At 41.7% G+C, this 14205-nt stretch overlaps 1 protein-coding gene across 2 annotated transcripts in view; it reads left to right on the top strand.

Moving 5' to 3' along the window:
* Window positions 1-14205, top strand: part of CENPC (centromere protein C) — a 247457-nt gene that overhangs the window by 133671 nt on the left and 99581 nt on the right. For both annotated transcript variants that reach the window (XM_030190519.1, XM_030190518.1), the window contains one exon: window positions 1257-1313. In XM_030190519.1, coding sequence (XP_030046379.1) covers window positions 1257-1313 — 57 coding nt within the window. The remainder of the gene's footprint in view (window positions 1-1256; window positions 1314-14205) is intronic.

Here is a 14205-nt window from a genome sequence, read left to right as displayed (position 1 = left end):
TCCCACTTACTAGTGGCCATACAGCTAGCAAAGATAATATTCATTATACAGAATTTACAAATAAATATTCATTAAATAAAAGCCTTAAGATTCTTACAAAATAAGGAATATGAATTTTCAGTTCTTAATTCCATCTGCAAAGAATTCCAGTAAAAAGCAGACTAAATGGAATATGATCATTCATAATTTCTCTTTGATGATAAACATTGAAGCAAATTATTATTCTTAAATCTAAATGTTAACTTGAAAAGAGAGCGAAAAAGTAAATCATGTAGATACAGAAGTCTGACCATGAAATTATTTAAAAACTAAACAAGAAGTCTTATAAATAATCCTAGCTGTCAGAGGTAACCACTGTAAATCAATTAACAAAGTAGTGACTGTATCACATTTATTTCGAAAGATCATTTTAGCAGCAGTACTCTGTAATAATTTTAGCAGCAGTACTCTGTAATAATTGTAATCTATCAAGTTGTTTCTGAGAAAGTCCAACATAGACTGAATTATAGTAATCCAGCTTTGAAAGTATAAAAGATTTAACCAAAAGAGCAAAATGTTTATTATGAAAATAAGAATGGATTAGCTGTGAGTAACTTCTCTTTACCTCATGCTGCAGCCTTCATCGGCTTTTTGTTTTGGCCCCAGAGAAAGTGAAGTTCCTTATATCCAGTGGGGATTTTCTGCAGATAGGGTGAATGAGAGACAACCTCATCTACCTCACTAATAGCTGACTAGTAGCTACATACTAGCTGACAAACCAGCTTATGGGAAAGGGTTGTACACGTTCAGACTTGAAAAAAAAATTAATTCTGAGCTTTGAGAGCTACTTCATCCGAGTGCCATTGACTAATGTTATTGTGTTATTTATCCTGTTGATGGGGAGACCCCCCCCCCCCACACACACACACATGCATGCTTTTTTCTTCTTTTTTTTAAACAGGTAAGTCACTTTACAAAATCTTTGTATGGCGCTCTATAAGCTTTGTAGCCATTAGCCTTCCCTGATTATACACAGATGAGTGATAGTAAAAGATAGCAGCGCAATGATTAGAAGCAAAGGAAATGTTTTGCAAACTTCCATTAACAGTGGAAGATATTAGTTCCTTTAAGAATGATACTATTTATATGTGTTGATTTATGTGTAAGGATGATTTTGTAGACAGTTATCTAAAACTTTCATATGTTTTTTGGCCTTCAGCCAATTTTGTTTGAAAAACAAATTGTAAAAGTAATTGTTAAACTTTTATTTTTTCCAGATTCTGACAGTGAAGACCTGGAGACCAAAAGAAAGCAGTTATTATCAAAACAATTTGGTGAGATTTATCTCGTTTTCTTAGATTGAGAATGAGGAAGAAAGGGTGTTATATGTGTATGTGTGGGTGGTTGTAGGGGAGGGAGGGTCATGGGGTCTATTAGAAGCCTTATGTGCTTTTATTATCTTCAAAATGTTAATCAGAGCAGATATATTCTGAATGTGAAAACAGAGCATGATGACAGATAAAACTATATGGCTTATATAATCTGTTCCCCTTCTTGTAGTAACACAGATCCTAGTGAATCTCCAAATTTTCCTTCACTTTGTCACTATTGAGTATCCTACTACTACTACTACTACTATTTAGCATTTCTATAGCGCTACAAAGCATACGCAGCGCTGCACAAACATAGAAGAAAGACAGTCCCTGCTCAAAGAGCTTACAATCTAATAGGCAAAAAATAAAGCACCCCTTTTTCTTGACCTTTAGTACTTTTCTGCTGAGTCCATTTGGAGAATTACATGTGTGCTCTATCCCTTCTGTGGTGAAGTATTTTTTCCTCTTCAGTTTACACCATTTTAGCTTCTACCATTAACCCTTCTATGACTTCTGCTGAAAAATGTTTACTTCTTGTATATTTGAGAGATGCTCTTCTTGTCCACATGTAGGTCTTTAATCTTTAGCTCTTAGTGTTCGTGCAACTAATACAGTACCATTTTCTGAACCCTACTTTGTGATGCCCTGTTTTTGTTTCCTTTTGGAGATAAGTTTCCAGAGCTGAATCCATTTCTGCTGATGGAAGTCTCACCAGTAGTTTCTACAGAGGCATTATATTACTACTGGTAAAGAGCAGAAGTAGTGTATATTTTATCCCTGTCAGTCTGGTTTCCGACTGGATTCTAGCACTGAGACCATCCTTGTTTCACTCTTGAACAATCTCCACACTGCATTATGTTCAAGGGTCCTCAGGATCAGAAAATGGAGACTGTTGAAGAAGCGCTTTGACATTTCAATGTTGGCTCTACAAGCGGCCGTATGTGATGGTCTAGTGGCCAGAGCATGTTTCTGCTGGTTGGAAAGTGTCTTAGATGTGCCTTCTAGGGAGTGAGGTGGTCTGATGCTCTTTGTGATTTGCTCAGAGCCTTTGCGAAGAATATGGCTGTGGTGATTGCTGCCTGTCAGGCGCTTTGGCTTTGTGGTTGGGTGGTGGATGCAGCTTCCAAATTAAGTTTTTTTCCTTGCTATTTTGTGGTTTCATGCTTTTTGGTGAACAGCTTGATAAATTTGTTAAGGTGAGGCCAAGGTTCCTCGGTTGCTGGAGGAGAGGTCCAAAGGGGCTGGACAGGGTTCTTTGGCACGAGGGAAGTTTTCAGAGGCTTGGTGCTATGATCCAGACAAGTCTGGCGGTTCTCAGTGTGATTGATTCTTTCTGCAGATGTAGTTTTTTCGGGTCTGTTGCCAGGGTGTTTTTTTTTAAATTTTATTTTAGTTTCATTTGTACCCGCGCTTTCCCACTCATGGCAGGCTCAATGCGGCTTATGTTTGTGACTCAGGATCCCTTATCCCCAGTAAGTCCTGTTCTTCTCAATGAAGGTGTTGTGGGCTCTCCTCTACTGGCCTTGGGAGCAAGTCTCCAGCATTTCCATCAGAGGTGGGCCCCCATTATTTCGGACCAATGGTCTTAGAGGTTATTTGGGATGGCTATGCTCTGGAGTCAATCGGCCTGTTCCAGATCTGTTCTTGGAATCCCTTTGACGCGTTACAATGGCTTCTGTCCCAGCGAGTGATGGTTCCGTGCCTCAGCTAGAGTGCAGTTCTGGTGCTTACTCTATCTATTTTGTAGTGTCCATAAGGGAAGGGACCTTTCATCCTATTCTGGATCTGAAGCCAGGTGAACAGGTCTTTCAAGATGCCTCATTTTAGCATGGATATGCTTCTGTTTGTCATTGTGATGGTTTAGCGCAGAGAATTTCTCACAGCATTAGATCTTATGGAGGCTTACCTTCACATTGCTATACATCAAGCTCATCAGCGCGTCCTGCATTTTGCTGTTTTAGGGCAGCACAATCAGTTTAGCACTGTCCTCTTTAGCTTGGCTATGGCTCCGCGGACCTTCTCCAGAGTGGTAGTGGTGGCTGTGGTGCTGCAAAAGGAGGGCAGGCATTCAACAGCATATTTTGCACCTGGGGTTTCCCAGTAATGGAAATAGTGACATTAAGCAGTGCGAAGGTGGACCAGTTCTTTAGTCGAAGAAAAGATCCATTAGTGGGCATAGATGCCGTTGATTCTCCCATGGCTTCAGCCCAGTCTTTGTGTTTCCTGTATGGCTGGTGATAGTCATTCTGTGCATAGAGTGACGTATGAGGCCGGTGATTCTCATGGCGCTGAATTGGCTGATGTGTCTGTAATATGGAAATCTGATGCTCCTGGTGACAAGGAGTTTCTGCCCCTTCAGGATACGAAGAGCCTATTGATTCAGGGACTGTGGTCATACTGGACCTCTCTGTTTTCGCTTATGGCTTGGCTTTTGAAAGGGTGCAGTTGCAGAAGAAGGGGTTCTCTTCGGACGTGATTTCTTCTGTGCTGAAATCTCGTCTGAGGTCTACGTCCCTGGCCTATGTGAGAGTCTGGAGACTTTTTAAAACCCAGTATTAGGAGAAGAGAGATTCTCCTCTTCGTGTGTCACTGGCTGAGATGTTGATTGTGGGCTTCTCTGAAGGTTCAGGTGGGCAGCCTTGTCTTGTTTTTGTTGCCCTGTTTAGGCGAATTTGCTAGCTACTCTCCCGGATGTTGCACGATTTCTTAGAGGTGTTAAGCTGCTTCTTCCTCCTCGTAGGGCGATTATACCTCAGTAGGACCTTAATCTGATTCTGTCGGCTTTGATCTCAGCCCTGTTTGAACCTGTTGCAACCTCTTCCTTGAAGGACCTCACTCTGAAGATTGTATTTCTGGTCGCTGTAGCTTCCGTGTGCTGCATCTCTGAGTTGCACGCTTTCTCATTTAGAGAACTTTTTTGCAAGTGCCCCGGGTAAAAAATGATGTTGCGCCCTGTGCCTTCGTTTCTGCCTAAGTTGGTTTTGACCTTTCATGTGGTCTCTCTCCCAGTGTTGAGGGATCCCAAGGGGGATTGAGACCAGAAGAATCTTTTTTTGTCTAAATGTTTGCAGAGTTTTGTTGACGTATTTGAACAGGGCTGCAGAATTCCACTGTTTGGATCATCTCTTTGTGCTTTTTTGTGGCCACAACAAATGGGTTGCGATTTTATAGGCATCTATTGCTCATTGGCTTAAGGAGGCTATTGCCGTGGCCTGTCTTCTCAAAGGCCTCCCTGTGCCTTCTCTGCTTATGACACACTCTATTAAAGGAATGACATCCTCCTGGGCTGAATGCTGTTTGATTCCTCTGCTCAATATTTGCATTGCGGTGGTATGGTCCTCTATGCATTCCGTTACTGCATGTTATCAGATTGATGCACAGGCACGTCAAGATGCTGCGTTTGGGGTGGGGGTACTCTTGTTTGTCTACCACAGTACCAGCCCATAGATTCTTACTGCTTTGGTATTTCCCAGCCGTCAGGTTCTGGACCATTGTGGAAACCGACAGGGAAGGAGAAATAAGACCTTAGCTGCTAATTTTCTTTCCTTTAGGCCTTCCAGACAGGTCCCAAATTCACCCATGGATATTCTTTCGGTTGCTGGGGATGATGTTAGAGTGAAGTCTGGTTTGGGAGGACCTTATTTAAATAGATGAAATTGTTGCTTTCATTAATCTTGTCTTTCTGAATGGTTGCTCAGGTGATTATTGTTCACAAGTGAAAAAAGAAAAGAAAATATATCCAGTAAGCCTTTCATGCTGTTTTCAGGTTTGGATTATGGGTGCTTAGGAGAATAACCATTGGGAGATACAATTTGTGGTTCTCCGCTTTGTTAGTGACATTCTGGTTGGCTAAGGGTTGGCACACTGCTATTATACATGTATCAAAATTCTAGTGTTCAGTCTCCATCTGTTGGTAGGCAAGCATAATCCATCCGTCAGCGTCTGGACCGATCTGGAAGGCCTAAAGGAAAGAAAATTAGCAGGTAAGGCCTAATTTCTCCTTCCACCACATCCATTCGCTATCCTCTTCCTTATGGTATACCCCCAAGGTTCAGTTCCTTTCCCTCTCCTATTTAACCTCTTTGTGAGCCTCTTGGCTACTCTGATTCAGAGTTTTTTTGATCACAGCATACATGTATGCTGACTATATTCTTTTAGTGTCTGCACATGACCCTATAGCCCTGGAACTTCCTTCAAGCCCAGAGGCATAGTCAGACATGATATTTTGGGTGGGCCCTGAGACCATAGTGGGTGTGTGACTGTGCATGTAATTTCCCCTCCCCCAGCAACCCCCAATAAATAAAATAAATAACTGAGCTGGTGGGGATCCCCAAGCCTCGCCAGCTGGAAGAGGTCCTCTGGTGGCCAGAATGGGTCATTCCCCTATTTGATGCAGCCGGCAGCACTATCCATGTGTTGCTGGTGAGCTGGCCTCTTCCCTCTTGCACATGCTCAGTTTTCATGCAGATTTGTTTGGCAGAATTTTCCTTTGGTTAAAATATACTGCCTCGGATCTTGCAGGCTGTTGGATTCTGGGAAGTTCACTATCCTTTCCTTCAGCAACATTTCCATTAGTTTTTCAACCACTGATTTGAGGCTTCCTGGCTTGTACTTTCCCACTTTTTCCCTGTCCCCACTTTGTTTGGGACCATATCCATTGTTCTCCAATCCCATGGAACCTTTCCCATCTCCAAGGATCTGGTAAATCTTTAAAAGGTCCCGCCAGGGTTTTTCTGAGTTCCCTCAGTATTCTTGGATGTATCCCATCCAGCTCCATGGCTCTGTCTACTTTCAGGTTTTCAAGTTGTACATAAACATTTTCTTCTGTGAATGATGTGATATCTACTACATTCCCATATATACCCCTGGCAGCCAGCCACAGTTCTCCAGAAATTTTCTCGGTGAACACAGAATAAGTATTTATTTAGCATGTTTGCTTTCTTCTGATCACTCTCCACACAGCAGGAGTTGGCAGCTTTCAGTCTTCAAATACGATTTCTAGCCTTCCTCCTTTCACCAACATATCTGAAAAAAGGCATCTCAACATCTTTCGCCTATGTTTTTGCTAACTGTATTTACCTATTTGCTTCTTTGAGTTTTACCCAGTAATCTTTTTTCTCTCTTCTGCTTCTTGTGTAAGCTAGTAGTACAACAAAGCAGATCATAAGAGAATTTTGAGGGCTTGTCAAATAGGTGAAAGCTTATAAAAACGTTTTTCAAGTACATTGACTAAGTGTCAGTTGGGCCCTTAGTTGACCAGGTTTTAAAAGCAGCCACTTAGAGGATAAGGCCATAGCAGAATAACTGAATTCTTTCCTTTGGTAATTACTGTGAAAGGTAGGGCAGAGATGATTGGAAATATTTTTTCTCCGAGGACAAGTGTATTACCACATATGGGTGATGTTATTTGATGGAACTCAATATGGACATTATTCAGTGTTTTTTTTCCAGAAGCTTTTGATAGACCTGACTGTGCATGCGTGAGTGTCTACTCACCAGTCTTGTTTGCAACCTTGAAGGTATGCAGAGAGATCTGTTCAGGTATTCTGGTTCATTTCCTTTGAGGACTTTGAATATCAGGTATAGAGTTTTAAATTTAACCCTGTATTGTATTGATAGCTAATGAAGTTTTGCAGAAACGATGTGATATATTTATGGTGCTTATAATTTTCTAAAAAAAGAAAAGAAGAGGGGACCATTCTCAACGCCTCAAAACATCATCAAAACTGTGGAGATGACCAAAAGAACAGCATACAGCCAAAAAAGCCTTCGAAAGGGTCTATTTTTGAAAACTGTTCATATAACATTCATTGGAGAGCAATTTCTGTTCAAGGGACTCAACATGGGCCGTGCTTCAGCTATACTGCCTGCATCAGGTATCCAAAAGAAGTCTAAAGAAAACCCCCCAAATTAAAACCACATTAATAAACAAGCATAAATAGGAGACCAGATCAAAAATACATAAATGGCTTACAGGGCCAAGGCATATAAATCAATTTGACTTACTCCAAGCTAAAACCAATCAAGCACAATTTAAAAAGCACATAATATACAATGAAAAAAATGTTTGATTACATAAAACCTGTAGCTCAAAAATAGAAATAAAAAGAGATACCATAACTTCCATATCCTAGATGTAAAAGATCGTAAACACATCACCTGTAAACCACCCAGATCTGCAAGTTAGCTTGGGCAGTACAGCAAGTTTTAATAAACTGTAAACTATCTGGTTTATAAACCTATATAAATAGACCAACGGCAAGAGATGACTTAATCAGATCAAAGGCATCACAGCAAAACGTAGATTATAAAAATGCCAAAAATGCAAAGCAAATCCATAAAAGTATGAGCATAAAAATGTGACCATGCAGACCCAAATAAAGCATACAATACCAGATGGTAATAAATAAACTGAGACAAAGCATGTCTTGTAAAACACAGTCCAGTATAGACCAACGACTTAAACATTTAGGGCCCCTTTTACCAAGCTGCTGCAACGAGGTCCCCTTCTACTGCAGCTGGTAAAAGGTAGGTCTTTCTTTTTTGTAAAAAATGGCTGTGCAGCAAGTGAAGCACTTGCCGTGTGGCCATTTCATGGGGAAGCCCTTGGGTGGCGGTAAGGGCTCCAGTGATAACCTGGCAATAACCGGGGATTACCACCGGCTACACACCGATGCTACAAAAATAAATATATTTTTGTAGCTCCAGATATGATGGCACGCTGGGGTTGGGAAGTACTGCTGGGCTGCTGAGGTAGCCCAACGGTACTTCCTATTTAGCGAGCAGTAAGCCTGCATTGGGCTTACCACCACTTTGTAAAAGGGACCCTAAGTCAGCAAAAAGAATAATAAAATTCAAAAATGGAAAAGTGAAAAACAAGTGTGTTTTCTAAACAGCAAAAACTTTAAGCACAGGAATGTGAATTCAAGATGAATAAGTGTGCATGAAGGCATGACTAAGGTATTCTCAGAGTGAATATTGTGTCAACTGATATGAACAGTGAGAGTGTGCAGTGATACACGAATGTACTTACAAAATGGTAGGTCGACAGTGGAAACGGCCGAAGTTGGTTAGGATTCTCACGCGATCCGAGGAGGTCCTGGCGCAGCATTGACTCCGGATAATAAACCAACTGGGGGATTGGAGAGTGAGCTTTTCCCCCCGAAGATATCTGGAGCGGTTTCTGTGGAGAAATTGGACCTGGTGAAGCCAAAAAATGTCATAATGGACGCACTATGGGAAGTGCTGCAGAGTGTGAATAATTCTCTTCTTCAGATGTCAAAAATTTTTCAGGAATAAATATGTGATTATATCAATACTTATCTAACAAAGTGGAAGTCCAAGATATAAAAATAGAGACTTTGATTACGGAAATGGTTTCTCTACGAAAATCAGTTAATTTGGTAATGAAGGACAGTCATGTTTCTTGTAAAAAAGTGGAACTTCTGGAGAACCAATTAAGGAAAAATAACTTGAGAATGATAAATCGTCCTAAAATACCCTATAAAGAGAATTATATTACTAGTGACTTTTGCCTTTGATTTAGATAGGAACAATGTTTGAAATTGTATTTCCGATACATGGCTGATAGTTTTTTGGGTTCAAAGATAAATATATTTCCTGATATATCAAGGGAATCGCAGACTAGGAGGTGTGAACTCTTGGCTTTTAAGCCAAGAATCATTGCCCTAGGTGGGACCTTCCTAGAGCGATTCCTTTGTAAGTGTTTTATTTCCTTATTACTTATTTGTTGAACCCAAGAAATTACAAGAGTTTGTGGAGTTAAAAGAACAGATGAAGAACCCTCTGCAGCAACTTCCTTTAGTTACCACTGTACCGGCTGCAATTACCGATTAACCACCCTCCCTCAGAAAATATGAATTTGTAAGATTAACCACTTGGTGTTTTTCTTATTTTCTTTGAGATTGTTTTCCTGATCTTGGATCCCCCAATTGTGGACAATTATATATATATTGTTGTGAGAAAATGTTTTTTCTTTTTCCTTATATTAATTTCTGTTTTTCCTTACATTTACGTGATAAATGTGAATGTAATTAAGTAAAATGATTAAAAAAAAAAAAATAATATAAAAAAAACCAAAGAAACAAACTATTTGAATGAGCACACACAAAAAAAATAAATAAACGCTGAAAGAGGAAAATTATGGTGATAACCAATAAATGTCAGAAAAAACTTACCACACGGAAGCCGGAAAACAAAATGTTGGTAATCCTGCCAAAAACTCTGACTACAACAAATAAGTAAATGGGTGTTGCCATACTGGGAAAGATGAAAGGTCAGTCAAGCCCAGCATCTTGTTTCCAACAGTGGCCAATCCAGGTCACAAATACCTGGCAAGATCCCAAAAAAAGTACAAAACATTTTATACTGCTTATCCCAGAAATAGTGGATTTTCCCCAAGTCCATTTAATAATGGTCTATGGACTTTTCCTTTAGGAAGCCGCCCAAACCTTTTTTTAAACTCCGCTAAGCTAACCGCCTTTACCACATTCTCTGGCAACGAAGTCCAGAGTTTAATTACACATTGATTGAAGAAACATTTTCTCTGATTCGTTTTAAATTTACTACATTGTAGCTTCATCGCATGCTCCCTAGTCCTAGTATTTTTGGAAAGTAAACAGGCGCTTCACGTCTACCCGTTCAACTCTACTCATTATTTTATAGACCTCTATCATATCTCTCCTCAGCCGCCTTTTCTCCAAGCTGAAGAGTCCTAGCCACTTTAGCCTTTCCTCATAGGGAAGTCGTCCCATCCCCTTTATCATTTTCTTCGCCCTTCTCTGCACCTTTTCTAATTCCACTATATCTGTTTTGAGAATGTAGTGACCAGAATTGAACACAATATTCGAAGTGCGGTCGCACCATGGAGCGATACAAAGGCATTATAACATCCTCATTTTTGTTTTCCATTCCTTTCCTAATAATACCTAACATTCTATTTGCTTTCTTAGCCGCAGCAGCACACTGAGCAGAAGGTTTCAATGTATCATCGACGACGACACCTAGATCCCTTTCTTTGTCCGTGACTCCTAATGTGGAACCTTGCATGACGTAGCTATAATTTGGGTTCCTCTTTCCCACATTAAACATCGTCTGCCATTTAGACACCCAGTCTCCGTCTCGTAAGGTCCTCTTGTAATTTTTCACAATCCTCCCGCGATTTAAAGACTTTGAATAACTTTGTATCATCAGCAAATTTAATTACCTCACTAGTTACTCCCATCTCTAGGTCATTTACAAATATGCTAAAAAGCAGCGGTCCCAGCACAGACCCCTGGGGAACCCCACTAACTACCCTTCTCCATTGAGAATACTGACCATTTAACCCTACTCTCTGTTTTCTATCTTTTAACCATTTTTTAATCCACAATAGAACACTACCTCCTATCCCATGACTCTCCAATTTGCTCAGGAGTCTTTCATGAGGTACTTTGTCAAACTCCTTCTGAAAATCCAGATACACAATATCTACCGGCTCACCGTTATCCATGTTTGTTCACCCCTTCAAAGAAATGTAATAGATTGGTGAGGCAAGATTTCCCTTCACTAAATCCATGTTGACTATCCAGCTTATAATCGAAAGTGATCGCCGGCCATTTCCCGACACAAATCGGGAGATGGCCGGCGATCTCGGAAAAGCAGCGAAATCGGTATAATCAAAAGCTGCGTTTTTGACAGCATCGCCGCTTTCCTGTCGCCTCGCCGGCGAAAGTTCAAAGGGGCATGTCGCCGGCTAAGCGAAGGCGGGACATGGGCAGGCGTGGGCGTGGCTACCAGATGGCCGGTTTTCGCTGATGAAAAAAAAACCCGGCGATAAGCAGTATTTCGCCGGGTTTATTTGGTCCTTTTATTTTCATGACCAAGCCTCAAAAAGGTGCCCCAACTGACCAGATGACCACTGGAGGGAATGGGGGATGACCTCCCCATACTCTCCCATTGGTCACCAACCCCCTCCCACACTAAAAAATAAAATTAAAAACCTTTTTTGCCAGCCTGTATGCCAGCCTCCAGTGCCGTACCCACCTCCATGACGGCAGAATGTGTTCTATCCTCCGACAGCCTTTCCCTGGTTGTGATGTGGCTCTCGGGTGAGTGTGACAATTTTTTTGTTAGGTGCACTGCAGAGTCACATCAGCAATGCATTGTGGTGGGTGTAGGGTACTGGGCTGTACTCCCATGGTGCTTTTCCTCCTGCTAACTGGGTCAGAGTGTGCCCTGTTTTACTTCCGTTAGTCCATGAGGTAGTGGCCATGTTTGTAAGCCAGTTTTAGATGTAAGCCAGTTTTAGATCCCTTTCATGTGTTAGCCACGTTAGAGAACTTAGTTCTTACCTTGAATGTGGCTGAAAGAGGGCATTGTACACCATTCTGCCAGCTCTGACCTACTGCTAATCTCAGTACCAGGAAGACTCTTTGCCAATGGGGCATAACCTCTGTTCTGCAGTTCACTGTGACTAAACGTGCTTATTCAAATAAAGGACTTTTTCAAAGAGATTAGTCTTCAGGTGTCAACTGGTGTGGCAAGCTTATACAGCAGCAACAAGTCCTGTCCCTGGAGCACTTTTAATGGGTACCGCAGTGCACTTAAGGCAGGCGGACCCATATTACTAACAATAGCTCCGCAAGCTCATTTTTCAGTTCTATCAGTACTCTGGGATGAATACTATCCGGTCCAAGAGATTTGCTACTCTTTAGTTTGTAGAACTGCCCCATTACATCCACTAGGATTACAGAGAATTCATTAAGTTTCTCCGACTCGTCTGCTTCGAATATCATTTCTGGCACCGGTATCCCACCCAAATCTTCCTCGGTGAAGACCGAAGCAAAGAATTCATTTAATCTCTCCGCTATGGCTTTGTCTTCCCTTATCGCCCCTTTTACTCCTTAGTGATCTAGCGGTCCAACCGATTCTTTTGCCGGCTTCCTGCATTTAATATACCTACAAAAATTTTTACTATGTGTTTTTGCCTCCAATGCAATCTTTTTTTCGAAGTTCCTCTTAGCCTTCCTTATCAGCGCTTTGCATTTGACTTGACATTCCTTATGCTGTTTCTTATTATTTTCAGTCGGTTCCTTCTTCCATTTTCTGAAAGTTTTTGTTTTAGCTCTAATAGCTTCCTTCACCTCACTTTTTAACCATGCCGGCTGTCGTTTGGTCTTCAGTCCTCCTTTTTTTAATACGTGGAGTATATTTGGCCTGGGCTTCCAGGATGGTGTTTTTGAACAGCATCTACAGTGGGGGAAATAAGTATTTGATCCCTTGCTGATTTTGTAAGTTTGCCCACTGACAAAGACATGAGCAGCCCATAATTGAAGGGTAGGTTATTGGTAACAGTGAGAGATAGCACATCACAAATTAAATCCGGAAAATCACATTGTGGAAAGTATATGAATTTATTTGCATTCTGCAGAGGGAAATAAGTATTTGATCCCTCTGGCAAACAAGACCTAATACTTGGTGGCAAAACCCTTGTTGGCAAGCACAGCGGTCAGACGTCTTCTGTAGTTGATGATGAGGTTTGCACACATGTCAGGAGGAATTTTGGTCCACTCCTCTTTGCAGATCATCTCTAAATCATTAAGAGTTCTGGGCTGTCGCTTGGCAACTCGCAGCTTCAGCTCCCTCCATAAGTTTTCAATGGGATTAAGGTCTGGTGACTGGCTAGGCCACTCCATGACCCTAATGTGCTTCTTCCTGAGCCACTCCTTTGTTGCCTTGGCTGTATGTTTTGGGTCATTGTCGTTTTGGAAGACCCAGCCACGACCCATTTTTAAGGCCCTGGCGGAGGGAAGGAGGTTGTCACTCAGAATTGTACGGTACATGGCCCCATCCATTCTCCCATTGATGCGGTGAAGTAGTCCTGTGCCCTTAGCAGAGAAACACCCCCAAAACATAACATTTCCACCTCCATGCTTGACAGTGGGGACGGTGTTCTTTGGGTCATAGGCAGCATTTCTCTTCCTCCAAACACGGCGAGTTGAGTTCATGCCAAAGAGCTCAATTTTTGTCTCATCTGACCACAGCACCTTCTCCCAATCACTCTCGGCATCATCCAGGTGTTCACTGGCAAACTTCAGACGGGCCGTCACATGTGCCTTCCGGAGCAGGGGGACCTTGCGGGCACTGCAGGATTGCAATCCGTTATGTCGTAATGTGTTATCAATGGTTTTCGTGGTGACAGTGGTCCCAGCTGCCTTGAGATCATTGACAAGTTCCCCCCTTGTAGTTGTAGGCTGATTTCTAACCTTCCTCATGATCAAGGATACCCCACGAGGTGAGATTTTGCGTGGAGCCCCAGATCTTTGTCGATTGACAGTCATTTTGTACTTCTTCCATTTTCTTACTATGGCACCAACAGTTGTCTCCTTCTCGCCCAGCGTCTTACTGATGGTTTTGTAGCCCATTCCAGCCTTGTGCAGGTGTATGATCTTGTCCCTGACATCCTTAGACAGCTCCTTGCTCTTGGCCATTTTGTAGAGGTTAGAGTCTGACTGATTCACTGAGTCTGTGGACAGGTGTCTTTCATACAGGTGACCATTGCCGACAGCTGTCTGTCATGCAGGTAACGAGTTGATTTGGAGCATCTACCTGGTCTGTAGGGGCCAGATCTCTTACTGGTTGGTGGGGGATCAAATACTTATTTCCCTCTGCAGAATGCAAATAAATTCATATACTTTCCACAATGTGATTTTCCGGATTTAATTTGTGATGTGCTATCTCTCACTGTTACCAATAACCTACCCTTCAATTATGGGCTGCTCATGTCTTTGTCAGTGGGCAAACTTACAAAATCAGCAAGGGATCAAATACTTATTTCCCCCACTGTATGTCT

The sequence above is a fragment of the Microcaecilia unicolor genome, chromosome 2 (genome assembly GCF_901765095.1).
Source record: "Microcaecilia unicolor chromosome 2, aMicUni1.1, whole genome shotgun sequence".
NCBI classification, from domain to species: domain Eukaryota; kingdom Metazoa; phylum Chordata; class Amphibia; order Gymnophiona; family Siphonopidae; genus Microcaecilia; species Microcaecilia unicolor.
The sequence above is the reverse complement of the archived record's forward strand: the minus strand, read 5'-3'. Positions and strand labels throughout refer to the sequence as shown.